Source organism: Esox lucius, chromosome 23 (assembly GCF_011004845.1).
Source record: "Esox lucius isolate fEsoLuc1 chromosome 23, fEsoLuc1.pri, whole genome shotgun sequence".
Classification (NCBI taxonomy): Eukaryota; Metazoa; Chordata; class Actinopteri; order Esociformes; family Esocidae; genus Esox; species Esox lucius.
Genome location: NC_047591.1, coordinates 20,291,952 through 20,318,816, shown reverse-complemented (window position 1 = coordinate 20,318,816; position 26,865 = coordinate 20,291,952). Strand labels below are relative to the sequence as shown.

At 44.3% G+C, this 26,865-nt stretch overlaps 2 protein-coding genes across 4 annotated transcripts; one reads left to right on the top strand and one right to left on the bottom strand.

Moving 5' to 3' along the window:
• Nucleotides 1-30: 30 nt before the first annotated feature.
• aven (apoptosis, caspase activation inhibitor) lies at nt 31-23,084 on the bottom strand. 3 transcript variants are annotated; one of them, XM_020042747.3, is made up of 6 exons: nt 22,853-23,084; nt 22,342-22,516; nt 1,513-1,583; nt 938-1,412; nt 659-834; nt 31-428 (listed from the first exon to the last, which is right to left on the bottom strand). In XM_020042747.3, exons 1-5 carry the CDS (start codon nt 23,033-23,035, stop codon nt 671-673), a joined length of 1,068 nt encoding a protein of 355 aa, XP_019898306.2. In that variant the 5' UTR covers nt 23,036-23,084; the 3' UTR covers nt 31-428; nt 659-670. The 3 variants fall into 3 exon arrangements, with proteins under 3 accessions (XP_019898306.2, XP_019898307.2, XP_019898305.2); XM_020042748.3 differs by having other exon boundaries at nt 31-834; nt 938-1,238; nt 1,317-1,412; nt 22,853-23,083; XM_020042746.3 differs by having other exon boundaries at nt 31-834.
• chrm5b (cholinergic receptor, muscarinic 5b) lies at nt 16,465-25,753 on the top strand. The gene is made up of 2 exons (XM_029116968.2): nt 16,465-16,930; nt 23,435-25,753. The coding sequence occupies exon 2, from the start codon at nt 23,443-23,445 to the stop codon at nt 25,141-25,143; it is 1,701 nt and encodes a 566-aa protein (XP_028972801.2). The 5' UTR covers nt 16,465-16,930; nt 23,435-23,442; the 3' UTR covers nt 25,144-25,753.
• Nucleotides 25,754-26,865: the final 1,112 nt, after the last annotated feature.

Genomic DNA, 26,865 nt, shown 5'->3' with positions numbered 1-26,865 from the left:
AGTAGAAGAATTGGAAGCTGAGGGAGAAAATACAGTTTGTGATTTATTGAACACAAAGACAAAAACTGTCAACCACTATTATATGGTTTGAAGTGGGGGGGGGGTGGTTAGACATGAATAAAGTAACCAATGCAATAAACCACCTCTGTTGTCCGTGGCCTGTAAACTAATTCACAACTTCAATCCACTAACAGAAACCTTTCAGGAGATCAAGCTGTGTGTTTCAGTATCTGGCAGGGCAAAAGTTAGAGAAAATCCATCTGCTTGACTTTGAAGGGTTCAAATCAAAGTGAAAACATCAGCGACGGCCCACAAAACTCCACTGCCTGGTGTTTATCCCATCACCCAGGGTCCCATCTGCCTGTTGTCTTTATCTGTCACCCAGAGTCCCGTCTGCCCTGTTGTCTTTATCCGTCACCCAGAGTCCACTGTTTGAGATGGAGAACAGCTGAATTGTTGGTATGGAGAGGGTGGGAACTCAACCGTGCATTTGCAAAAACTCATTTCTACTATTGTGACTGTCCGTCTGAAGACGGCACATCATGGTAAGTCCAGTAAAGGCTGATCTTTGTCCTTTCTAAACCTCTTTCAGATGAGCTGCCTGCCTGGACTGGGAATACAATAACATGCATGTCAACATGTGTTAAGGTCCTTTTACCAGGATCTGAGTTCAGGAGATCATGCTGTCCAACCAGTCCTCCAGATCCTCCTCTGTAACCTTCATTGCTGCGGTGTTTGTCTTGGGGGGTTCGGCCACCTCCTCTTTGGCCTTGGTCTCCAGCTTCTCCTCCTCCTCCAGTTCTGGAACCAGCTTCTCCAATGTCTCCCCTGGTGCTGTTGAATATAGAAGTCAAAGAAAGTCTCACAAACATCTTGTTTATATGTACACAGCAAGCAAAGTGACTTTTTTAAAATTATACTGTTAATGCTTTCTCACGTTTATCTGGAACTAGGACAGTAATCTGCTGCTCCACACCACCAGGTCGGTACCCAGAGGCCGGGAGACTGAGCAGCTGGTTCAACTCCTCATCCTCATCGTCCACTAACAGGGGCTCGGCTGTGGCGGAGCTCAGAGCAGTGTCTACAACTGGACTTGGAGCATTGGAAATGCCCAGGCTTGGGGTGAGGCCTCTCCGAGCTGCAGGGCAGTCTAGGAGGGAAGGCTTGGACATCCCCATGACCACGGAGTGGTGTTTTGATGCCATGGTTATGGAAGGCAGCTCCACTGGGATGACCACCTGAGCCAAAACAGCATGTGTCAACGAAACGGTGGCATTAACCGAAGCCACACCACCGTTCTGTAGAAACATCAGTACCTGGATGAGTTCTGCCTCCAGGTTCAGCCGACGGTGCAGTGGAAGCTCCTGGAGAGACTCGGCCAGAGCTGGGAGATCCACAAGCACTGCTGACATCTGTATACAGTGGTGGTGGTGGGGGGAATAAACCAGTTTTGAGAGCAGGTTGTGGGGGTAGGGAAGCACGAGGGGTTGGGGGAGAGTATAAACGATTTACCTGATTGGCTGCCAATGGGTCCATCTCCCACTCCTTCTCTTCAGAAAAACGGAATTGAGTGAAGGAGTCACCTGAGAAAGATAAATAACACTTAACTAGAGCTAGTAGAGCTACAGCTACGGCCAAAATAAAGTTAACACCAACGCAGTGTAATAAGGTGGGCTTAGACCACCAGGACACATAAACCACACCTCAGTGTTAAACAGGGTTGAAACCTGGTCTAGTGGTTAATAAGCAGCGATGGCCACTGACGGGATTTCTCTCCTAGCCATGGTGGCTCAAATATTTGTCTGAAAGGCTGCCCAGCATGACGGGAAGTTCAATTTCACAGCTGTGTGGAAGCACCTTTAAATAAACTTTGTATTTAAAACATTCAAGCGTTTCCCTTATTTTGGCATATGTATATATGTTTGTTCACAGATCTTAGCATGGCATGGAAAATCATAGAAATTAGCCCACATATTTCTTGAGTCCTAAAAGCCCTTTTAATCAATGTTGAAAACGTTGGTGGGGCAAACCTCTGTTCCCATGGTAACACGGGCTGTGAAAACAGTGTGTCACTACGGCAGACAACAATTAAATGATCCATGTTAGATAAAACCTCGTTCTTTGTGTCAGTCTTCCCTCTTGGAGACACTAATTGAGGAGAAAAGGAAAAGCTTCTGTAGCCCAGCATCTGTCTGTCACTCACAGCTGCTTGGACACGGATGCAGAATGTACAGGACATAATGGTCAGATTCTCTCCCAACATTCCCAGCATTCACACTCACTTTAAACCTTCATTCAAACAGCCTTTCTGACACTGCTTCTTTCCGTAACTCTCCGTCATAAAACAGCCTTTTAGTATTTCTAACTCTCCTTCTGAGCAGTCTTACTACACAGTCTGTTTTGCTCACGCTCCTTTAGAACTGCCTTGCATCTTTTCAACCCTGACAGGCTTTCCTGCCAAATGCAGTTAGAGGTGAATGACCTCTGCAGGGTCAAATGAAGAAAAAGGTACAAAAAAGGGTTTGGGTCTGCCAACAAATTACACCGTCTGCAGCTGACTTATGCATAATAAGTTCAGAACAAACGGTTAGAAAAGAAACAAAAAAGCCAAAGCTGCTGAAGAAGTTGAGTACTTAGGTGTTGCAAAGGCTACACATGTTTTTGGTGTAATCCCATCAATCACCGTGGATGGATAATGGATCTGCCGTGCTCAGCGAGACATTTATCCCCAGGTAGCACACACAACAGTCCGGCATCGTCTCCAGCAGAGAAGACTCCAGTAACCCTGACAACAGCCACCCAGATTGTAAACTAATTCTAGCAAACGATTTCAGAATCCAAGATGAATCTACAGCTATATATTCTTGTCAATAGACCTGTCAAAAGGTCTTTGACACACTTAATCCTTCCATTTTAATTAGCAAATTGAGGTCATTGGGTCTGATCTTTGCTTGTAGTTCCAAAATAGTCCTGATGAAAGGCACTTCATGATAAAACTGTTACTCCGACTGAAGGGGTTAAACCTGAATTTCTTTAAGTGCCTAACATACTACGCCTACAGGCTTCCAAAAAATACAAATGTCAAATTAGTACCAAATGCCACAAACATTTTTTACAAATACATTATATTCTCTAGGTCTCATAACTAAAACAGCATGTCCAAAAATATGAACGAGGTCCCTCCTAACTAAATATCTTATTTGGCTTAATGACAAGTCGTTGTTTGAAATGCGTGTTGCTGAATTAGAAAATAAACCGAAAATCAAGATTGGAATCTATCTTTTGACAATAGAAGAATAAACAGTGAAAACCTGGTCTGTTTCTGATTACGAGGATATAATCTATATGAACACCAACCCTCCCTTTGAAAACCCATTGTCCTGGGGGCTATGTATAAAGAAGAGGAAAACAGTACAACAGGGATATTCAACTTCAGTCCTTAATGGCCAAACATTTCTTGTCTTAGTTTCTACCTGAAGAAAAAACTGAAAACCAGAAGTGTTTTGGTCCCCCAGGACTGCGGTCCCTCACTCCCTCCCCAAACATGAATTCACCCATCCATCATACTGTAAACAGCACTGTTGAACCTTGAACCCTGTGTCATCACCATGAAGACGTACAGCAGTGTCAACCAGTTCTGTGCAAGTGGACAAAGCCATCCAGGTAGTTCTGATACACAGTCTGGCTGCCGAAGCCAGCGGCAACAGAACCATGGCAACAGCTGCCAAGGCGATGAGAGAGAGTTGTCAGAGTTCTGAACAGGAGACTTCGATGAGACGAGATGTTGTTCGCTGAATCAAACGGTCATGTTCATCCAAACTGACTTCAAATGATTTAAATCTTCGTCTCATCTTCCCTGAGATAGTAAACATTATGTTCATTATTCCCTAAGATAGTAAACATGTACATTATTCCCTGAGATAGTAAACATTATGTACATTATTCCCTGAGATAATATTTACTATCTCAGGGAATAATGTACATAATATTTACTATGTACATTATTCCCTGAGATAGTAAACGTCTCCAATGTTTAAACATTATGGGTAATTTCACCAATTTGTTTTCAGTAACGTTGCAAAAAGAAAAAATATATATACTAGACTGAGTCTATTATGAGCCAGATAACTAAACTTGGTTGATCATAACAGGGTGAAACCTAATCCTAAATTAACAATGAACCCCTTGAGACAGGGAAGCTTAATTGAATGAAAGCTTCAGGAAAATGAAACTGCAAAAACATTTTCAAGCCTGTCGATCTGTACCAGGGCTGTACCAACACTAAAATGCAATATTGCACCATCACAGTGTGATGTAAAAATCATTTATTGATTATTGTAAATGAAACCTTAAATAATCTGTAAATTGAAAACAGACATGGGCATTAAACAGACTTGGGCAGTAGAGATGAAGCCAGGGGCATTAAACAGACTTGGGCAGTAGAGATGAAGCCAGGGGCATTAAACAGACGTGGGTAGTAGAGATGAAGCCAGGGGCATTAAACAGACGTGGGCAGTAGAGATGAAGCCAGGGGCATTAAACAGACGTGGGCAGTAGAGATGAAGCCAGGGGCATTAAACAGACGTGGGCAGTAGAGATGAAGCCAGGGGCATTAAACAGACGTGGGCAGTAGAGATGAAGCCAGAGGCATTAAACAGACGTGGGCAGTAGAGATGAAGCCAGGGGCATTAAACAGACGTGGGCAGTAGAGATGACGCCAGGGGCATCTCAAACAGACATCTTCCCCGGAGCAGAGACAACAGGAGGATGCTTGATCTGACATCCTGTTAGTCTCTGGTGTGTCCGGGCCTTGCTGAAGTCCGGTTTCATTCACACACAATTGTCAGCATCCAACATGTTGTGTTCCGCTCTAGGCCAACACAGCACATTACATCCTGTTAGATACACACATGGATGGGTGTGTCGAGTCTCTAACTCACACACATGCACGCGCGCACCAACCACACCACACCCTCTATGTAAACCAAGCCCTGGTGGAGCCTGGACAGGAAGACGGATAGTTCCTGCGCGGCAGCATCTGACCGCCCTGTTAACCAGCCAACTGCACGGAGACATGCCCAGTTACAATATTGCACTAGCCCAGCCATCCAGTAATTATCCTGTGAGCCAGCGACAGCTCAATTCGCCCTTCACAAACACCACTGTAGCCCTTCCCTTCCATCACACCAACAGCCCATTACCAATTAAAAGGCTACTGCTAATGTGCTGCTTTGTCTTTGTTTAGTTTTTTGAAACAAAGCGAGACGGTCCGCTACAACATTGTAGAGGGACTTGGCAGTCAGTAATTACAGTGAGGCTAATTGCAATTAAACGTATAAACTCAGCAGTCAAGGAAGCAAGATGACAGACAGCTGTTCAGACCACTTGGTACAAACCAGCATCAGTGGGTGATACAGTGGTAGGACGCAGACACTTAAATCACTTCGCCAGGTTTGCATTGACCACAACCACACAAGCCTGTGTTGCAAAATAAATCCAAGAAATTATTCTTCCAGTCAACACGACTATTTGCAATTAAAATGTACATAAAGAGTCTGTCATTATTTCCCATAACAAATAGATAAAAGCTGTGGAAATGCTGCAGTTCGTCCATGGTGTCAATCAGATGCAGTCAGAAGGAGGTTTAATTAGATGTGCTGAGTGTGATTTATAACCAGGGTTTGTTCCAGATCGTTAAATGTAAGTACACGTGTTTGCAGAGAGAGGTTTTTCCCCAGATTCATTTCCACCAACAATATTTAAAATACTGTATCTCATAACAGTCTTAACAGGTCACATGCTTCTTTATCACTCGGTAACCAGAGATACTGTCAAAGTGTTTTCTTGGGTTTGAGAGTCTTTATCAGTGTTTAATCAAATCAACCCCCATCACTCACCAAACAGACCAGCGGAGCGTCACAGATTACACTTATTTATTTAGATAAAAATCACCTCAAAATAATGACTGTCCTGAGCTGGCCTGGCAAAGCGACCTGATCCCGCAACCTTCCATTACATCTTATTTAAGGTGTCCAGAGTTTGTTCCAAATGGTTGAGAAGCTGAGAAGTGGCCCCCCTCTGTGCCAATTAGAGCCGGGCGTCTGAAGGTGCCGTGAAGATTACAACTGACTGGATATCATTTGTGAGGGGAAACCATTCCACCATCAAAACACAAACAAACAGTCCAGCAAACACCTCGAGACACAGGAAACTATGAAATGACCGGTCCGGTTAGATTTTAATTCTTTACCAGAACCACAATACCTGCACTGAGACTAACAAATGGTGTCATTAATCACAAAAAAACATGAATGCATGAATAACTACTCGATCACACAGAGAACACTACCGGTTGGGAAAACATTGTGGAGAGAAAGTAATGGAACCAGTCCAGGAGCGAAAAGCTCCTGAGTTCCTGTCTTACTACAGTTAATGAATTAAGGGGGCATGATGTTGCATTTGTGGATTGTAACACTGAGATAATATATTTGCAGTTATTTCAGAATGATAGTGTTTCACACACCAGAAATGACTTTGCATACAAAAGTGCCTTCTACAAGGCAGTATGTCTCTTTGTCAACTGACAGCGAACCATATTTATTTGGTCAAATGCGGCACCAACTCCATCTCTCTCGTCCATTGGCATCACTAAAACACACCATCATCTCTCCTGAAATAAGCTACCGGTCATTTTCTCAGTGTTAAAATAGAAACATGGTCCACTCTATACCTGTTTGTGAGAAAGAAATGCTCTGAATACTGTATGGCGTTATTACACTATTTACATTTCCCAGTGGGTAGATCAGAAGGACAGAGTAGGTTTGATATCTTTGCTGCTGTAATTCAGCTAACTTCTACGAGGTGGTTACAAATTTGAAAAATCCCCTGTAATGAAATAATGGACAGACCGACATGCAGGTTCTACCGGTTGGGCGGAGGATTACAATTGTGGAGAGATATATTCTGTCCCTGTATGTTTTCTACCACTAGCAGCCCCATTGCTTTGTTACATACAGGTTATTAGCTCGCGGTGCAGGTCTGAAGTCACACAAGAGTGAACCGTGGACGATGTTCAGCGCTGTGTTACACCGGGCCGAACCAGACCAGATCCCGCTTCCGTAAACACATTAATCAAAGTGATATTCTGTCGATAACGGCAGCGTACGTGTCCCCCCCTCGGAGTCTGACCCCCCGTTAACGCCCCGCCTCCCGGCTATTTTAAATGACATCATGGATGAATATCCATGTTAAGTGACTCTTAATATCAATCTTAATTGATACTCCAAGTGAAAAACACTTAATCACTGACAAACCAGTTGGTTGGCTGGCAAAGCAAAAGCCTCAGAGAGCAGAGCCTTATAATCAATAGGCCCACGGGGGAGAGTGTTCACCAGGTAATGAAAAGCCCCAGAGACACACACATAAGCCGTCCATCCCACATTGCTCTTTTTACGGGGTATTTCTGAGCCTTTTCCCATTATATCCTCCAGGCTGTGGTTACCATCATTACACCGAAACCCCTGAACCATCAGGGGGAGAAGGTGCAGAGGCCAAATCAAGCCACCCACCACCTCCTCAATGGGAGTCGAAAAAGCGCCAAGCAACTGCCGTACACACCAGTGTGCAGACAGTCAATAAACACATGAAAGGTCAGCTTACTACAAAAGTCTACGAGAGCTTTGATACAGTAAACAACAAGAGCATTGCTTTTATTCATTGTCAGCGTAATGGAAATGGCTAAATCAATGTCCTGCCATTTGGCTGACATTTTGTCCCTCTGGCTGGTTGCCTCTAGTTTCAGGCCTCAGTCTCCTGGGGTGATTTGGGTCAGGAAAGCTGTCTGCGGTTGACAGGAATTAGTTACAGGTTCTTTGGGTCACAGACTAGTTTTTAAAAGTAGCTAGTTTGACCAACTGACTGAAAATCTGTAAACAAACGTGGTCCCCCCCCACAGAGCTTCCAGGTGAAAGGCCAAGTAATGGGAGGGGCTAGAGTGTAATGGGAGGGGCTAGAGTGCAATGGGAGGGGCTAGAGCGCAATGTGGCGCCACTGGTCCACCCTTGGTGTCGCCGACCTCTGTTGCTATGCAACGGTGGATTCAAAAACCACGACGCAAATGTACTACAGGGCAGTGGCTCGGACCACAGCGCCACTTGGGATCCCGCAAATACCAATTCTAAGGAACGCCAATTCTAAGGAATGCCAATATCCACAAATGCCAATTCTAACCAATGACCACACCAGCCGATGGCAATTCCGGCGTAATTGCAACGAATGGGGAGAACGAACGGCAATAACAGCACAATCAAGTCCAGAGTACAGCTGCAAATGAACACATTTGTGTCTCTTGCTCCTCTGCGTTTCACTAGAGGGGGTATTTTCTTCCCAGGGGCTGTTGATCTTGTCATCAGCAGCTGTCACCACAGAAAACCCCCTGCAGTCACAACTCTGACTACCTGCCTATTACAGTTTATGGCCAAATCACTGGCATCCATCTTCATCCATCCATCTTCACACACAGCACACACAGAGCAAGCATGCACACGCAAAAGGCATGTGTCAAGTTCCTTTTCTATTGTCAACAAAACTCTGGCCCGTGCAAGGTTACATCTACTTTCTCTCAGTTTGAGGTCAAGTCCTTTATTTACCAGAGCTGCTACTCAACTCTCAGGGGCTCCACGTTGGTTGTCCGGCTGCCTTAGTTTGACGTCAGATTCTATTTCCATAGTCAACCCGACACCCTCGGCGCACGACTGAGGTACAACATGAGAGCTTTCTATCGATTGCTTGCGTCTTCCTCTTCCTTAGTGTCGTTTGACATCAAGTTAGATTTTAATGGAAGACTGTCGTAGGCAGGAGGACCTTTTTTACCACCTCAGTTTCAGGGCCTTTTCCATTGTTTGTTTCTGCTGTCTTAGTTTGAGATCAGGTTCCATTTCCATGGTCAACACAACACCCTCAGAACTGTCTCCTGGTTTTAACAAAACGATGGGCCTACTGACATTAACCTAATTTACTGACACCACATATTAACCATCTTCAGGCACACTTCTATTCACATATTTTGCGACTGTAACGTAGCAGAGCCAAGCAGCCTATCTTCGTAAGAAACGAAAGGGAACAGGGATGCTGCAAACCACTATGTGAAATGGTCCACCAGCTGTAGGTAGCGAAAGCTGATAAGTCAGTTGATCACGTGGGAAAGTCCTGAAAGACTTCAGATACTCCGTCAGAAGCAGAGGCAGAGTGTGTTCAGAGAGATGCTTTTCAAAACCTTGGTAGCGAGTGAAAGAGAGGGGAAATGTAAATCGTACACCAACAGGATTAGGACAGTTCAAGGACATGTATACACACACACACACACACAGACCTTCATGTGTTCGATCACCTGCCTGGACACACACATCAGGGGGTAGAAGGAGAGGAAACGCTGCTTGGGCCACTTAGATAAGATGACTTACAAGGGACGTTTGGATTCAATAGCGACAGAAAACGAAGGGGTGAACTAGAGTTCAAAACTACGGGCACCAGGAGTGTAGTGGTGCCCGTATTCGTAACCATTCGGCGCAGGACGTTCGGTTTGGTACGCTTTGTGATCCGAATGAATACAGTCTAGTTTAAACCACACGTTACTTTTTTGTGCGCGAAACTAACATTCCAAACTCAGAGTTGACCCCCACGGAGACAGATCTTGGAGCCGTAACTTAGCAACTGATGTAGCCTAAGACATGTAACGCAGCATGGTAAATAAATATGGTGAACACATACGACAAGCCAGAGCTTGAGGATCCTCCCGTATCCTTCAGGTCTCCCGTTTGGGAAAATTACAGCTTTCCAGTTAAATCAACCCCAACGTAGGATTTGTTCAGTAAAGAAAACTCAAGTTTTGTCCCCTATAAACATGTTGTGTAAGCTGCAAAGGCCCTCTAAGAGTTGTTTAGAAGAAGGCAAGCCGGCGGAGGCAGTGTTCTGCTGTGAAACCTTGGGTCCTGCCATTAATGTTGATGTTACTTTAACATGTACCACTTACATGAGCATTGTTGCAGACCATGTGCACCCTTTCATGGCAACGGTATTCCCTGATGGCATTGGCCTCTTTCAGCAGGATAATGTGCCCTGCCACAGCAAATGGTTCAGAAATGGTTTGAGGAACACCACAACGAGTTCAAGGTGATGACTTGGCCTCCAAATTCCCCAGATTTCAATCCAATCAACTATTTGTTGGATGTGCTGGACAAACAGGTCCGATCCATGGAGGCGCCACCTCGCAACTTACAGGACTTAAAGGATCTGCTGCTAACGTCTTAGTGCCAGATACCACAGTACACCTTCAGAGGTCTAGTGGAGTCCATGCCTCGACGGGTCTGGGCTGTTCTGGCGGCAAAAGGGGGACCTACACAATATCAGGCAGGTGGTCATAGTGGTATAACTTCTTTATAACTTAAAATAAATGTTATGTTTGGCATGTCTTTTTCCACTGCATCAAAATCATACCGAACGTACGGAACCGTGACTTGCATACCGGTACACCCCTAATGGGTTCATTCCATTAACAACTCACAAGGCTGTTTGGAGATGAAAACACATATGAACACTAGAACATGTAATCATACAATAATAACAGAGCCTGTACATAGATGGGGAATGCGTCTTCAGAGTGACATTGTGTAATAAGACTTCAAAATGAACACAGCCAAAGTGACATCAGATTGGCTCAAGAACAAGAGTTAATTTTCCTACAGTGGCCAAAGTCCTGAGCTCAATCCCATTGGGAAACTGTGGCAGTATTAGAAAAATTGCAGTCAATCAGCTTTATCCAACCAATCTGAACTACCTAGAGCAAATCTCCAAAAAGGAATGTCCTGAAGTCACCCCAAAACAGTGAGCAAAGCTGGTGCATCTTTACCACAACCGAGCCAAAATGTAGATATTTGTTAAATACTTTTTTTTTTTTTAAAGCCATAAGTCTTGTAAAAGGATAGTTTGTCCAAAAATCATATTTGGGTGAAAGTCCACTTGAGGTGTTCTTAAAGGCCCATAGTCATTTTTTAAAACAATCCATTACTCCCAGTCTGTAATAATCATTATTAGCATCGTCCAAATTCATGAATAGAAACGATGCCTACCACTACACTATAGCTGCATTGCAAGCAAAACAACTCTAAAACAATCCAAATTAAGACTAGTGGTGTTGTCTACATCAAAGAACATGACAATGGTGTATTCCTCAAAAAGATTCATGAAATCTCATTTCAAATAAACTGGTACTTCTGTGTTTACCGGTCAGTTCTGTTCACAATTGTATCAATCAACGCGTTCTTTCGGGAAAAAGTGTATATGTCACAGTAAACAAAAGTTAGTATTCGCTAGCTAGAAAGCAAGTTACCTATTTCGAGTTACCTCGGACAGTCAAACTTTATTTGCTTGAGAGAGAAAGAAAAATACACATATATTATGTGACTCTGAATACGACCAGGAAGAAGACCTTTTTCATCAGACAGCAGGTGAGGAGGGGGGCGATAGTGGACCGTTTAATCCCCAACCTTAGCCCAGAACATCCAGAAGCAATGTGCACTCTGGGTACTATAAAATAGCAATCGTCAGTATTACTTAGTGAACATGTAAAATGTTTCTTGCATACTCATATGTCTCGTTTGGGACGTTGCTCCACTTATCCTCCCACATCATAGTATTACATAGTAATTTATGGCAATAAGCCATAGTTTACACAACTGTGTATTAAGATATGGCAACGAGTGAAATATCAAGTCGCCTCTCTCCCACGTCCCTTGTATCTTTCTTAGCAAACAAAATATGACCACAGCATTTTCCACAATCCATAATGCTGAAGTCCACCGACAAAAATGGGCCTGCTAGAAGCTACCTATTTTCACATAGCTTGTTGAGGTTAAAGTTCACACTAACCTTGATAACATCACTGCCGAAGAACAGAAGCTGTGTGTGGTGGCTATAGGAAATAGTACGCTAGTGCCAGTTTGAATTCACCCTATGCCGCCGGTTGTTTCGTCAGAATACAGTAACAAAAAAATTGCGTGACAGATTACCGAATGTAGTTTGAAGTGTTTTGGAGTTATTTTCCACTTGCAATGCAGCTTTGGTATAGTGGTGAGTTTCCATTCATGAATTTGGACGATGCTAATAATGCCAATTACGGACTGGGACAGAGCTGATTAATGGATTGTTTAAAAAAAACAATGTGCCTTCAGGAACAACTCAGGGTAAGTGGACTTTTACCCAAATATGACTTTTGGATGAATTATCCTTTTAATCTCAATATAACTCCTGTAGTGTGAATAGGTCAAAGAGGCTATGTTGTTAGAATCTCTTCTTTGCAGGGTCAAATTACATTTCCACAGTGGCTCTGGATTCTTAGAAGCAGATCGAGTCGCGAGGTCAGAGATGTCTGTTTCCCAAACAGCGAAAGAGGCGAAATTCATGAACTTATGGAAGAATTGAATACCAATGCTCAAAGAAAATGTTAGTCTCCCTGTATGAATAAAACACTAAAATAATAAATCAGATTAAAAATACATAAATCATATTAAAAATACATAAACCAGTATCACAACCCGTCTGTCACTGACAAACAGGATCGGCTGACCCAAAACAGTCATTTTGATCTGATTCTAGATATCAAATAAAATAAGACTATAGAATCTGGTTAATTATGTTTACCTAAAAGGGTTGAAAACTGCTTCCACAGAGACCAACATGTCAATTACACTTCACAGCTTGATGATCACTGCAAGTATCACAATCTCACATTATTTTTACAATAGTACACATTTTTCCTTCTTTAACTTTTTAATGTACTTTTTGGACAACTGAACTATAAGATATAAAATAAGAACTGCCTAAGCTTTGATATATTGTATTGTAAGGACCCAACACCCTCTCCAGGAGTTCACAGCCCTCACAGGCGAAGAGAGAAGCTCCTGTCGCACCACATACCCTTTTTTTCTTGCAAGATGGCCGCCAGGGGATAAGAGATGAAACCTGTTGACGCTGGGTGTCTCCATCTTCATGTTCTCAGGGTTAGAGACTAACTGATACTGATGGGTAGTCAGACACACCTGGAAGGAGGTTCTCTCACTTATCAGTACTGTCCACGCACACACAGAGACACAGACACACACACTTGTCTGATTGGCCTAAGGCCTGTGTTCCAGCCTCGTCCTTCTGTCACCTTTGACAGCTGAGTACCCCATCCCTCCATCCCTACAATTATCTAACACGCCGAAGCCACGATCTGGTAACAGCATAGTGTGGCGCCTGACTGTTGACTTTTTCCCTAAGTTGTTAACTGCGCACAGCACAATGTTTTCAGCTTCACACATTGTGGATTTGCCATTTCTAACATCCCTCCATTCAAATCCCTCTTGTAATCAACCCTTGATGTAAAGCTAGAAATCGTGACAACACCTAATCCACCAAAAACAGCTGCACCCTTGAATGTTAGAATTATACATATTTTGCCAGTGTGGTGGTGTGCTTCAATTAAAGATAATTGGGATGCTGGCCGGGCTCCCATTTTGTCCACCCACACGTTATAATCTCTGTCTGACTCCCTGGGTTGTAAATAACAATAGTTGTTGTAGCTGTTGATGATAATGGCTCATTAAGCTGTGGGTCCTCAAGCTACAATACACTATACAATAACCTGCACCTCATGTACACAGCCACACACACACACACACACACACACACACACACACACACACACACACACACACACACACACACACACACACACACACAGAGACTCACACAAACAAAAACAACTCACGACATAGCTCCTACTCATTAGTGGCTGTGTAACATTTAAGAATCAAATTGGCAATTTAAACTAACTTGAGACAGGCAGTTCGATGCGCTTGGAGAACCACTCAGAATCAAAATCCCACTTTTTCAGCAGACAGGGCAACATTAATGATGTGGACTAACACTAGGGTATAAATCACACTTCAGATTATTAATGAAACATTTAATACACCTGCGTCCAGCTGATTCTTAGGCCGAGGCCGACCCTGTTAATACTCTCTGTATCAATAACATCCGTGCGATCAAAGGACTTTGACATCCTGTGTCAATGCTAGTGCATCTCTTTTTCGGCTGAGCCCCGTGTTACGGCAATAATAACATACGCGTACTTAGAGCGCGCATATGAAGTATAGCAATCCCATTTTGTCAATTCAACATAATGGACCTTTGTAATTTTTCACGGGATAATTCTTTTGAACCTTCCCACATTTGCACACATTGGTTATAGTGGCTTTCATCTTTCTAAATCCACCCTCCTTGTGGAATCCAGATAATACATTTTTGTTTTATATGGCAATTCCTTATCCTTACCCAGAGGATCGGCATGCTGATAGGCCAGATGGAAACAAGGTCCTCATCCCTTCTGAAACAGGGAAAAGAATGACCAGGGCCGTATCCCTATCTGGAGGTTAAGAATAAAAGGTTTCAGTTTCAACATTAAATACCCATACAACTGGGATAATCCAATCTGATTACTTTTGAAAAACTGTCCCCAAGGCCTGTCTGGTGTTTGCGGTAAGGGCACTGGATTTTTGCCCGGCAGAACAGGTTCAATGGATCTGAAAGTATAAACTCCTGGTGCACCTATTTCACTCACCAGTAACCAATCAGATTCACTGTGTCTGCAGTCTCCACTGGCACATAATGAAGTTGAGAGTGAAATCGTTTGACTGGAGACCGTTAAATGTTAAATGTTTACATTGTAAACATTTCATTAAACACTTTCCAAAAGGCCATTATGTATTCATGGGAGTTTTTTTTATATATATCTAGGAATATTTAACATGCTCTGGTCATAGATGCATCAACACGATATATATAGATATGAGGCAGAACTAATGTAGTGCAACACGAGTTTCTCCCTCAGTGTCTGCCTTCCCAGGGGAGAGGGGAATAACTTTGGGTGGAGGGAGGCAACCCCTTGCTACCTGGAGAAAGACCATCAAAAGCAGGGACCGTAAAAATAAAAAAACTCACGCTCACTCTGCTTTTCCTCAAGTGGAGCGACGAGAAATTTTCTATTAGTGTGATGTACCATCATTGTTAAAGCAACACTTGCAAGGCAAATCAAAAATAGGCAACACGTCGTGATAATACTATACACGGAGGCGATAGCACTGCTCAAACCTCAAAACTGCTTAAACAAGGTCAAGATTATGCAACATCTGCCAGCGTGTTTTGACTCGGAAAAGAAATCTTGGCTCAGGAAAGGCTGGAGACCAATGCTCCACCATAGCTAAGGTCAGGGGTCAATATCCTTCTCAGCCTTTGTCTTCGCTCCACCACAGGAAGGCCTAGAGGTTAGAGTTGTCTGACCAATGACTGAGGGGTTGTTAGATCGAACCTGATGAGGTAAGATCAAGTTGTTCTGTCTCCGGGCAATGCAGAAAACCACAACGACTCCGAGGCCATCGCTGAAAATAAGAATGTGTTCACATTCATTCTTAGCCGGTAAACAAATATAAAAATAATGAAATACTTCCCTCTCCTTACTGCAGGAGAGTAGTGTTAACAGTACCAGACCTGTCCTCTGTGCAGCTGCTTCATGGTGCCCAACTGTCCCCAATACACAGAACACTGACCCTCACATTGATATTCCAATGGCTACTTATGTTCCCGATACAGACCATGCTATTTCTTATGTACTGTAGGCTTCCATCATCCCAAAAATAACACCGTGGAATAGAACATACTGACTACGTTGGCTACTGCCACCTACAGCGAAGCCAGTCTCACCTCCTCCACCCCACCTCCCACTCAGCTCTTCCTCCTCTTTCCTTTCCACCACTCTTCCCTCGCCTCCTGCACCTCCAGCTCCTCCACTCCGCCTCCCTTCTTGTCCCTATTTGGTCCTCAGCTTTTACATATTTCGTCAGCTGAACCGTGACAAGCCGCGGCGGACCTGTGGGAATTGGTCCTCCCAGCCCCGGCAGTGACAGCGCTAGACTCACTTAGCAGGGCCGCGGTGCGCTCCCCCGCGCCCAGCCGGAGTGGTCACCATAACGGCTCCCGCAGCAGCTGCAGAAGACACAGGCTAAGGAAGCCGAAGCGGGACGTAGTCAGTCAGGGCAGTCAGAGCACCAGGCAGTCAGAGCACCAGGTGGGCACAGCACCAGGCAGTCAGAGCACCAGGCAGTCAGCCACTACAACCTCAGAGGATTGAAAGCCATTCCTTTCACACTCATTCGTACTACGGAGCTGCTCAAACTTCAAAAGGGTAGATCCACAAGAACATCTGACTATCTGCTCCATTTCTTTGGATGTGGGGGGTGGGGCAGAATCTGAACAGCTATATGGATCTTGTACATTCTCCACCTCTCCCAGAGGGAGATCCAGTGAAAGCCTGGTAGATCAAGTCATATTCCCTTTGCTATTGTAAAAAAAAGTCTACAGAGATCTACAGAGAGCACATGGGCGAGATAACAGCTACAACAGAGGAAGTGGTTAAACTGGCCTCTTGTCAGAAGAACTGAGGAGGGAGCACCTCTGCCTCTATTCAGCGGTGGCTCTGAGAGGCTGTTTGTCAGTCCGTCATTTCAGCACTGGAGCTGCAGCGAACCAGTCACACTGCTACTGTCAAGCTACCCACACAGACACCGAACCAGAGGAAGGGACGAATACCTTTCATCTGACCTCGTCTGGAGTGGAGAGAGAGAAGACTGAGAAAGAGGAGCGCTAAAGGAAGGCTAGAGAGAAAGAGAGGAGGAAAGCAGAGCCAGGGAGGAACAACGGGGCGAGCGCCGGAGAGTGAGCTCTCACCTGGAGAAGAGGATTAAGGGTTAACGTCGTTCTGAGGAGGGGGGGGGGTAGTGTGGACACCCGTCTCACCTAGGAGAGGACCTGAGCCGTCAGCGGTCAGATTCAGAAGGTAAGCATGCCTTTCATATGATTTAACGACTCAGGAAATTAAAGACTGAACTGGGGAGGTTATCGACTACGGTGTGCGCGCTGTTTGACTGAAAGATTAAAACTGCTCTGCAACAATCAAAGTCCAATCCTTAAAGGACTTGGTGAATATTTATGAATGTCTCCCGCATGGAGGAGACTTCTACTGATGACAATATTGCACAACTACCACAGCCACGAGAAATTAGTAGGTTATGACCCAGTCCACAGTCAGTACACTGATGGTCGGGCTTGAGGAGAAACACAAGGCAGCTGTTGGGTCTGCTGACAACTCAAACCCCAAGGACCAAACCCTGTCTCAACTGAAGAACCAGCATTTCATTGACAATAAGACAAGCAAAGCAAGACTTAATTGAAAAGCTGCCGGATGATGGAAGCATACCTTGTACCAGAGTCACACCCTAGTGTCTTCATTATAATTGACTGTCATTAGGATACATGCAGCACCAGTTCCATCTTAACAGGCGACCACTGATCCGCCTGATTCATCTGAGCGCCTTCAGCTGTGTGGTGATCTTTAACCAAGCGTCCGTAATTGCAACAATGACAGATATACATTACGGTCAGTTAGGATTGAAATACACATCCGTCTTGATGAACAGAAACATGTCTGGGTATAGGGACGATCAATCTTGTTATTGTGAATAATCAAAGACCTAATGTAATCACACACACACACACACACACACACACACACACACGATGGATCACAATGTGTTTGCTGTGCAGCTGAGACCCAATGTGCAGCTGAGACACAATGTGTTTGGCTGTTCAGGCTATCATTTGTGTTTCATCTAAACAGATACAAGGTGTGTGTGTGTGTGTGTGTGTGTGTGTGTGTGTGTGTTTGTGTGCGCACGTCACACATTTACAGTGTTTAAGCGGCATCAGGGCCAGATGTTACAGAGCCATTCATCTGTTTAGCTCAGTGAATGGACTCACTCAAATCAATCAACAACCTACAACACTAGACCCCTCACCACAGACTAGCAGAAAGACGAGCTCTTCAGGATTGCAGGAATTGAATGTAATGTAGAACGTAGTATGTACATGGTTATGTTCCGTTTCTCTTCTTTCATAGCAACATGAGTGTAAGCTCACATTGTAGAACACACCCTGAGTGCCAAAGGTTCAACCTTGAAATAAAAAAAACCATGCGCATTTATGTCGCTTCACTTATCAGATCGCGGCACGGAAAGCCTTACAAAAGGACTCGAGCCTTTGACAACAAAAGGACAAAATACTCAAACAAAAGCCTTCCTGGGCTCTACAGTGCCAGGGAGCATGTGTCCAGTAGAGAAATTCAAGCGCAGAAATGGAACCTCCTGAAGTCGTTCCTCTTAGAGCACTGGTCCTTCCAAATTAATATTCTAAGCAAAGATTTAGGCACATAAGCCGGTACAACTGTTGCAGTCTAGAGCCCAGCCTGCGTTTTTATAGATTTTCTTTAGACAACCTCACTGTATTGTGTAAGAGCTCTGAACAGGAAGAGAGATATTTTTAATGAAGGTCTTGCTCTGATCAAATAAAACATTTCCTGGTTACAGAGTTGGCTTCACAGAAGTTACGTATTTCTGATTATTATTCTAAGTGAGTTCCACAAAACACACAGCTAACCCTGCAGCGCTGTGCCAATGGGACTTTTCACCAAATCCACCTTTCGCTCCCATTCTGGCCATTCACAATATGGAAAAAAACCTTGGGTCAGCCTTCCAGAATCAGAACTTGGCTATTGCTGAGCTTCGGACGATGCCACAGGACAACATGTCACACGGGAAGTGGGGCAGATACCATTGATTTCTGAAGTAGCGTTCCCTCAGCGTCTGGCTATGGCGGACGCAGATGTTGCTTCTGAAGCATGACCGTAATATGGGTCTGTGTGGCCCTGAAATCTTGGCCAGTCTGGTCTGACACAGCAGTGGACATGCTTAAGGTAGTGTCGTTAATGGTTAAGGCTTGTATTTCAACTGGAAAGCATGATTGCCTTAAAAAAAAAAACACAGCTTTAAACTAAAATCTATACACCAAAGAAAAGCTCTTTACACACACAGACACACACTTAAAAAGAGCTATGATTTCGGCCCAAGGAGGGCAAAAAAAAACATTTGAGGTGCCCCATATTAATTTGAATTTTACAGTTTTGGAAAATCTCTACCTCCGTAAGCCTAGAAAGTGGTGATTAACAGTCCTGAGCGGTGATGATTGCAGTACATTGGCAGATTGTTCTGTATGATTGTTCTGTTCTGTCACACTTCTTTTTGCCCCCTCATGCCAGTTCTGGTGCATGTTGATTACAGTAAAGTCACAGTCATATCGGTACAGTCAAGGTCAAAGAACGAAAGCTCACCACTTCATTCTGCCAGAAGAGAACAGCTATTACAGGTTGGGTTCGTTGCACTTTTAATTTGCATCTCAACATGCCCCAAAGAACCTGTCAGGCTCTCAAATGCACACTCAGGCAAACATGGAGAGATGCTCGGTCCTTTCTGGACTCCCAATATCCGCTTCGGTCTTATATAAAAGCATAGACCCAGTTCTAATGTATACTCCTTCAAAACAGTGGAAAGCTGAGCGCAGGAGTAGCACATGTAAGAGTGTGAGGTGATCTTCTTGGCCTCTGTACCAACACGATGTGTCCTGTTTCTCACAACGTGAACACAAGAGGGCACTTCAACACTCACTTCAGCAAAATGCCCCGGACTCACCACGACCCCAACTAAAAGCGCCACAGAACAGTCACGGACGGGGGAGGGGAGGGGGAGAAAGACGGTAGGAGTAAGTGAAAGAGAGAGGGAGAGACGACGTGAAGGGGTGAGAGAAGGGGAGAGAGGGCAGGAATGAACGACAGAGGGAGAGGGCGATGAGAGGAATATCAAAGAGATGCGTGGAAAAGGGCAAGAAAAAAAAAAAAACGGCCGAATGGGGTGGGGGGTGGGGGGGTGGAATCCTGATTTCATGGACACCGTAATTGCCCAGAAAAAACCCATCAGAAATACATTTCCACCCACATTAAACTGAGAGCTCCTCTCCACCGCTCCTCTCCACCGCTCCTCTCCACCGCAGTGACTAATATAAAAGAGTGGGCACCAGAGCGGGGGGGGGGCTAACGGGGTAACACTACACAACAAAACAATAACCCCTGACCTCAATGAACCCTGTGATACTGAGGGGAAGTGACCCAGTGATGCTGGGCAGGATTCGGTAACCTAGAGACGCTGGGCGGGGTGGGGTACCCCAGAGACGCTGGGCGGGGTAAAGTAAAAAGAGTGCAGGGGTCAGAGCTAGTTTCAATCTGCTAAAAAACAATGTTCTGTTGTTGTAAGATTCTTAATCAAAATTCCTATTGTAGAACAAATATTAGGTTTGATAAAAAGGGGTGGGACCTGCTTGCATTCGTCCAATACAGGTTTTATAATAAGTTTAGAAAAAAAAGAATGAACAGGCAACTGAAAGAGAGGGGGAATGGGTTTAAAAAAGTGCACAAAGCCTCAACACATCTGTAATAAGCATCAGTTATACAACCCCCCCAGGGTGTCAGTGACAGACTTGGTTCGGTCCTAGAGGTCCGCGAGACAGAGAGGAGACTCTGACAGAGAAAGAGAGACAGAGAGGAGAAGTGAAAGAGACTGGCTTTAATTCTTCCTGTGCGACCCAAAGGGCTGTAGGTGTGGGCCACAGGCTTCCCTGCTCAGAAATAGATGACACAAATAAACCTTATGAATGTCAATCAACTCGCGGACTCCGAGGAGAAGAACTTTTACGCAAATCCAGATAAGCCCACATCAGGGGACAGTTGAGCCAAATGGTGCCACCCGCCGCCACAAAACTAATTTAGACTATACGGAGAGGAGTCACAGATAAGACAGTCAGAGAATTATTGAAACGCGAGACAGGGTATATTGGGGTTTTGGGGGGAAGTTAGTCTGTGCAGAGGCAGGGATTGAGTTAGCTGTCTGAAGTTTGCAATTTCATATATTTGACTGCATTCTAATTAAACTGACACCTCACCCAAACCCACTCAGTGCTCTAAAATGTGCGCTATATAAATTGTTTACTTAATACCTTCATTTATATTCTTATTCTAACCACAATGATGCGCGCACGTACACACACACACACACACACACACACACAATGGAAACTATGGTGTGAACTTCAGCAAACACAGCTTCACATGACACATCATGTATATAGGTTTTGTACTTTCCCAGTCAAAAACAGCACTGACATTTTACGTAACGGTCAACCGCCCTGGGTTTATCAGCTGAGTTAACATGACCCATGACAGGCGGTACTGTCTTTCAATAAGCCACTTCCCGCAACAGATTATTCTCCCACCCCAAAATAATGACAAATGTTACAGCATGCTTTTTTGCAACCATACTTCTCAGGGAGTTGAATATCAATGAATAATGTTCGGGGCTACATCTATGACCAATGGCAATCTTAGATTCATAATGCCTTAAGTATGACCCAAATAATCTTCCACCTGTGGAACAGAATATACCCGCTATCTAGCAGAGTGTCTTACACTGGGCACCTGCCCTGAGTGGGCGAAGACGTGCAACAGGAATAAGCGTTCACTTTCATAAGTGAACCAAGACAAATATACCACATTTACCAAGACAAATGTGATTATTCATGTTTTCTTCGGAATCAGTCAGGGTCGTTCAGTCAGAGTTAGCATTAGCATCTGCTTTTAAAAATCGACCGCACCAGCGGACGCCGTCTTCAGAAACCGTCGCAAATTACAACGCTAGCGTGAAAACGGCACATAAGCGGACGTAACACTGGCCATATTCTGACTATCACCCAAGCTTCCGTGACATGATGCAGTAGAACAGGGTGTCCAAACGGTTCCACGGAGGGCCAAGTGTCTGCTGGTTTTCGCTCCCACCTTGTACTTGATTGACTAATTGGGTTACTAATTGGTTAATTTCTACCCTCACCTGGTTGAGACACTCGGCCCTCTGTGGAACTGTTTGGACACCCCTGTAGTAGAAGTATCACATGACAAAAGAAGTGTAGTGATTTCTCACAAAAATCCACAACAGTTGGATTGATGAGTAAACAAGAAGCAAAGTAATTACAGTCAAGCACACCAGTGCCTTTACCTGGCATATCTCTAGGTCTGGGGTATTCAAATCTTACCCTAGGAGGTCCGGAGCCTGCTGTTTTTCTGTTCTACCTCATCATTAACTGCACACACATGGAGTCTCAGGTCTAAATAATTACCTGGTAAATGGGTTGAAGTAAAAAAAAAAATCGTGGAACGGGCTTGGAGGTCCAGATTGGAATAACCCTGCTTTAGGTTAAGACTGTGGTACATTCTGTATGTGGTGGCACTGATTACACAAAAGTGTGATCACTTACCTGCTGATTCCAGGAGAACATAGTAGTCTGTCCCTCTCTGTGTGGGCATGTCACTGTTAGTCTCCTGCTTCTCAGACTCCTCGTAACGGTCCCAATTAGACTCCAACTTCCTCCGGGTGAAAATCTCCTTCTCTTCATCCTCCTCCACCTCAATCTTGCTCTCTTCAGTCTGGCCCTGCAAATACGAAATGGGGAATTTGTAAACAGAATACAGAAAAACTGAAATGCAAAAAGAAATGTGTTGATTACACACAACAGTCGATATTAACTTTTGGATGTATTTGATTCGCAAAACAAAACTATTTAGTTGCGAAACGTTTCAACTGGTGCAAACCGAATTAAACCATACGGATCGATAACTACCATTAACAATTAGTTACGTAACTAGTTCAACACATTAGACAGGTAATTCAGTTACTGAAAGCATTATAATTCTTACAACGATAAATTGCTGTGCTGTGTAGCCTACGGTACTGGACAGTAGCTGTCTAGAAAACCTTAACCTCCTCACCCTTTCAAATGCTGAAGGTGGTCCTCCGCGGCCACGGCCTCGATAATGGTCTCTTTTACCCCTTCCAGTTCCATATCGACCTCTTCCCCGGACCCGGTGTTCCCCACCCGAAGCACCGCTGTCACTTCCACCTCCACCTCTTTTCCAGCTAGTTTGACGACCCCTGTTTGGTCTTGCTTCCATCCCTGTAATGACTGACGGAGCGATTTGAGTGTAACACAATACAAAAAAAATCTATGGGTGTATTTTAAAATGATCCTACGGGAAACGGCAACGACTACAGGCAGTTTTTTGTTCCACCTGTACATTTTCCTCTTTCGTACACATTCCAGTAATAACTGCGAAATTTTAAAATAAGCATAATATTTATTCCAATCTATTGATTAAATAAACAAAAAAAATATACACAATGACTGAATAAAACAACTCCTCGTGTTATCATTAATCTTATGAATTAATCTTAATTGTAATGTTTTTGTTTCTTTAAAAAGTCCCCAATCCTAAACTGATTCCGAAAGATATTACACAGACCTATAGATAGTAAATCATTGTCATATCCTTGTTTTTTGCTTAATTTTTCAGGTGATCCTATGGTGAATGATAATGGATGCACAGACAGCCTGTTCGTCATCAACCTCCTGACTACGAGAGACAGCCACACAATCAACATGAACATCAACAAGGACCTCCGGTTCCAAAACTCCACCTTGGATGGCAATACATCAGACATACAGCCTGTGCCACACAACCTATGGGAGGTCATCACCATAGCCAGCGTATCAGCCATTGTCAGCCTGATAACTGTCATTGGCAACGTTCTGGTGATGCTGTCCTTCAAGGTTAACAGCCAACTAAAGACGGTCAACAACTACTACCTTCTCAGCTTAGCCTTCGCTGATCTTATAATAGGAGTCCTGTCCATGAATTTATACACCTCATACATCCTAATGGGCTATTGGTCCTTAGGGAACCTAGCCTGTGACTTGTGGTTAGCGCTGGATTACGTAGCCAGCAATGCCTCCGTTATGAACCTGCTAGTAATAAGTTTTGACAGGTATTTTTCCATCACGAGGCCACTGACATATAGGGCCAAGAGGACCCCAAAGCGAGCAGGGGTTATGATTGGTTTAGCATGGCTGGTGTCGTTCGTACTCTGGGCACCGCCTATTCTTTGCTGGCAGTACTTGGTTGGAGAGAGAACGGTCCCGGCGGACCAGTGTCAAATCCAGTTCTTCTCTGAGCCGGTGATCACATTCGGAACGGCCATCGCTGCATTTTACCTCCCGGTGTCTGTCATGACCATCCTGTACTGTAGGATCTACAAGGAGACGGAGAAACGCACCAAGGACCTGGCCGAACTGCAGGGCCTCGCTGCATCTGACCACCCACAGGCGGCTACTAAACCCCAGAAAACGGTGCTGTTACGCTCCTGTTTCAGCTCCAGCAATGACAGGAGGAACCAGGCCTCGTGGTCCTCCTCGAATCAGAGTAACGCCACGAAGACCACAACCCGGTCAAGTGAGCTGGCCTGGGCCAGGGCAGACATGGTCACCTCCTTTAACAGTTACACATCATCCGAAGAGGAGGAGATTCAGCATCCTGTGTCCACGGCAACCTTCCAGGGGTCGTACAAAGGTCAAGGGGTTCAAGATGAAACTGAAAACGGGCAGACGGCTGCCCACTACGGTGATACTGAAGAAGGCGAGTATTTCCCGACCGCCACTCCACCTTCAAAGAAGAAGAGCAAAAAGAGAATCTCCTACAAGTTCAAACCGTTCTCAAAAGATACCAGCAGCCATCCTCAGAATGACAAACCCCCTGACATTACTCCTAAAACAGCTCCAACATGTCCCTTGGAATCAGACCAGAGCGGAGGTCAGCATCACAGCTCTCCATCATCCTCCACCACCACCACCGCCTCCAAGCCTATGGACTCCGTCCTGAAGAGCCAGATCACCAAAAGGAAGAGGATGGTCCTCATCAAGGAGACAAAGGCTGCCCAGACTCTCAGCGCTATCCTGCTGACCTTCATCGTAACATGGACACCATACAACATCATGGTTCTCATCTCCACCTTCTGCTCCGACTGCATCCCCCTCTCACTGTGGCACCTGGGCTACTGGCTCTGCTACGTCAACAGCACCATCAACCCCATGTGCTACGCCCTCTGTAACAAAACCTTTCAGAAGACCTTCAAGATGCTGCTGTTGTGTCAGTGGAGGAGGAAAAGGGGCGAGGACCAGCTGTATTGGTGTGGACAGAACACAGCAGTCAACAGCAAGATGACATGAGAAAGGAGGAAATTACAACAGTAATTGGCTTTTAGCCAAATGTTGGACACAATTGTTGATGTCTTATGATTGTCTTATAATGGCTGTTGTTTCCTGGACATCACCTGGATTTTCCCCTCCGATTCCAGCTCTATAAACTAAAATGCAATGGCCATAATTTGTCCTTTAGGTGTCTTTTATCCAAATGAGCCTGAAGTAGACCAGTATGGACAACATCGTGAGGGGAGCGCAGGATATAAAATACTTAAAACTATTATCACGTTCTTGCTAGTACCAAGCTCAAATAAACTGACATCTATTAACTGTAAACTGACCAGTGTCTCTTGAATGAACTGTTGCATGTGGAATGGAGGCTTTTGAACCTCATGATGTAATCTCTACTCTGTCTGTGGAACCTCATTATGGATTTGATACTCTATGACTTTGGAACCTCATTATGGATCCTCTACTCTGACTTTGGAACCTGATTATGAATCCTTCCCTCTGTGACTTTGGAACCTCATTATGGAACCTCATCATTGATCCTTTACTCTATGACTTTGGAACCTCATTATGGATCTTCCACCCTGTGACTTTGAAACCTCATCATGGATACTCTACTCTGTGACTCTGGAACCTCTTCATGTATGCTGAAATCTTTAATGTAGAAAAATAACATACTGTTGTAGTTACACATGTTAAGATGTGTAATGTTTGTGTTAACATAAAACAATAGTTATTACGAGTTTTGGTAAAATAATATCTGCTGTACATTTCCAATTGTTTTGTGAATGTTATATTTATATAACCATACTGGGGATAACATTAGTGTTATTTCAATTCAATGGGGTTCATAGATAATATTACATTGAAGAGATAAATATATATGTTTACAAGTTGGCATGCTGGCTCGTAGTTCCAGTGTAATGGGAATGAAATGCCTTTCAGAGATTTTACATGAACCCTTTCTTTGACAGGTACATCCACAAAACATAATCCACACAAAAACAATGTTCTTCTGCAAGGCTTAGGCAATATATCCCATTGCACATAGTTGTTGTTGGCCTGTCTGGACAACAACAGGGATTTCGAAACACGGTTATCATCATTAGTAACATGTCCACCTGGGGAGGGCAGCTGTGACTTCTCGCTCTACGTCATCCCTCAATGTCAAATGTCTGCTGTGAGAGAGAGGTGTGTCTGTTGGGGGGCTGCTGACATGGCGACGGCCTGGTGTTGTGGAAGGCTTCAGACTGCGTGAACATCGTGACTGTGTTGTGTGATAGCATGCAGCTTGTGTTCCCTTTGATTTGATCCATGAAAATAATACAAATGGAAAAATGATCATTGCAAACACTCTTTTCTTTGTGATACTGCTTGGGGAAACATTGATGGTATTTTTGTTACAGGAGCAGATCTATACAGAAGACCCCCCCGCATAGGATGCAGTACGAAGGACGGGGGAGCCCAGGGACACCCACAAAACTGTTTTCAAATATAGCCATTGGCACAGTTTGCTATTATTATGAACGTTTTAACTGAACGTACTACTGTACTCTAACCCTGCCTTTATACCAGGCGTGGAGGACAAAGGGTCATCAAAACCACAATACCCAGCAACCCCCACCTCTACGACAGCAGACTCTGATGACCCATACCACGTCCTTCATCTGGATCATGTTAACAGGACCTCTCACGTGCTTCGACGTGACTCATCTCAGGCACTGTCTATGTGCCATGGGC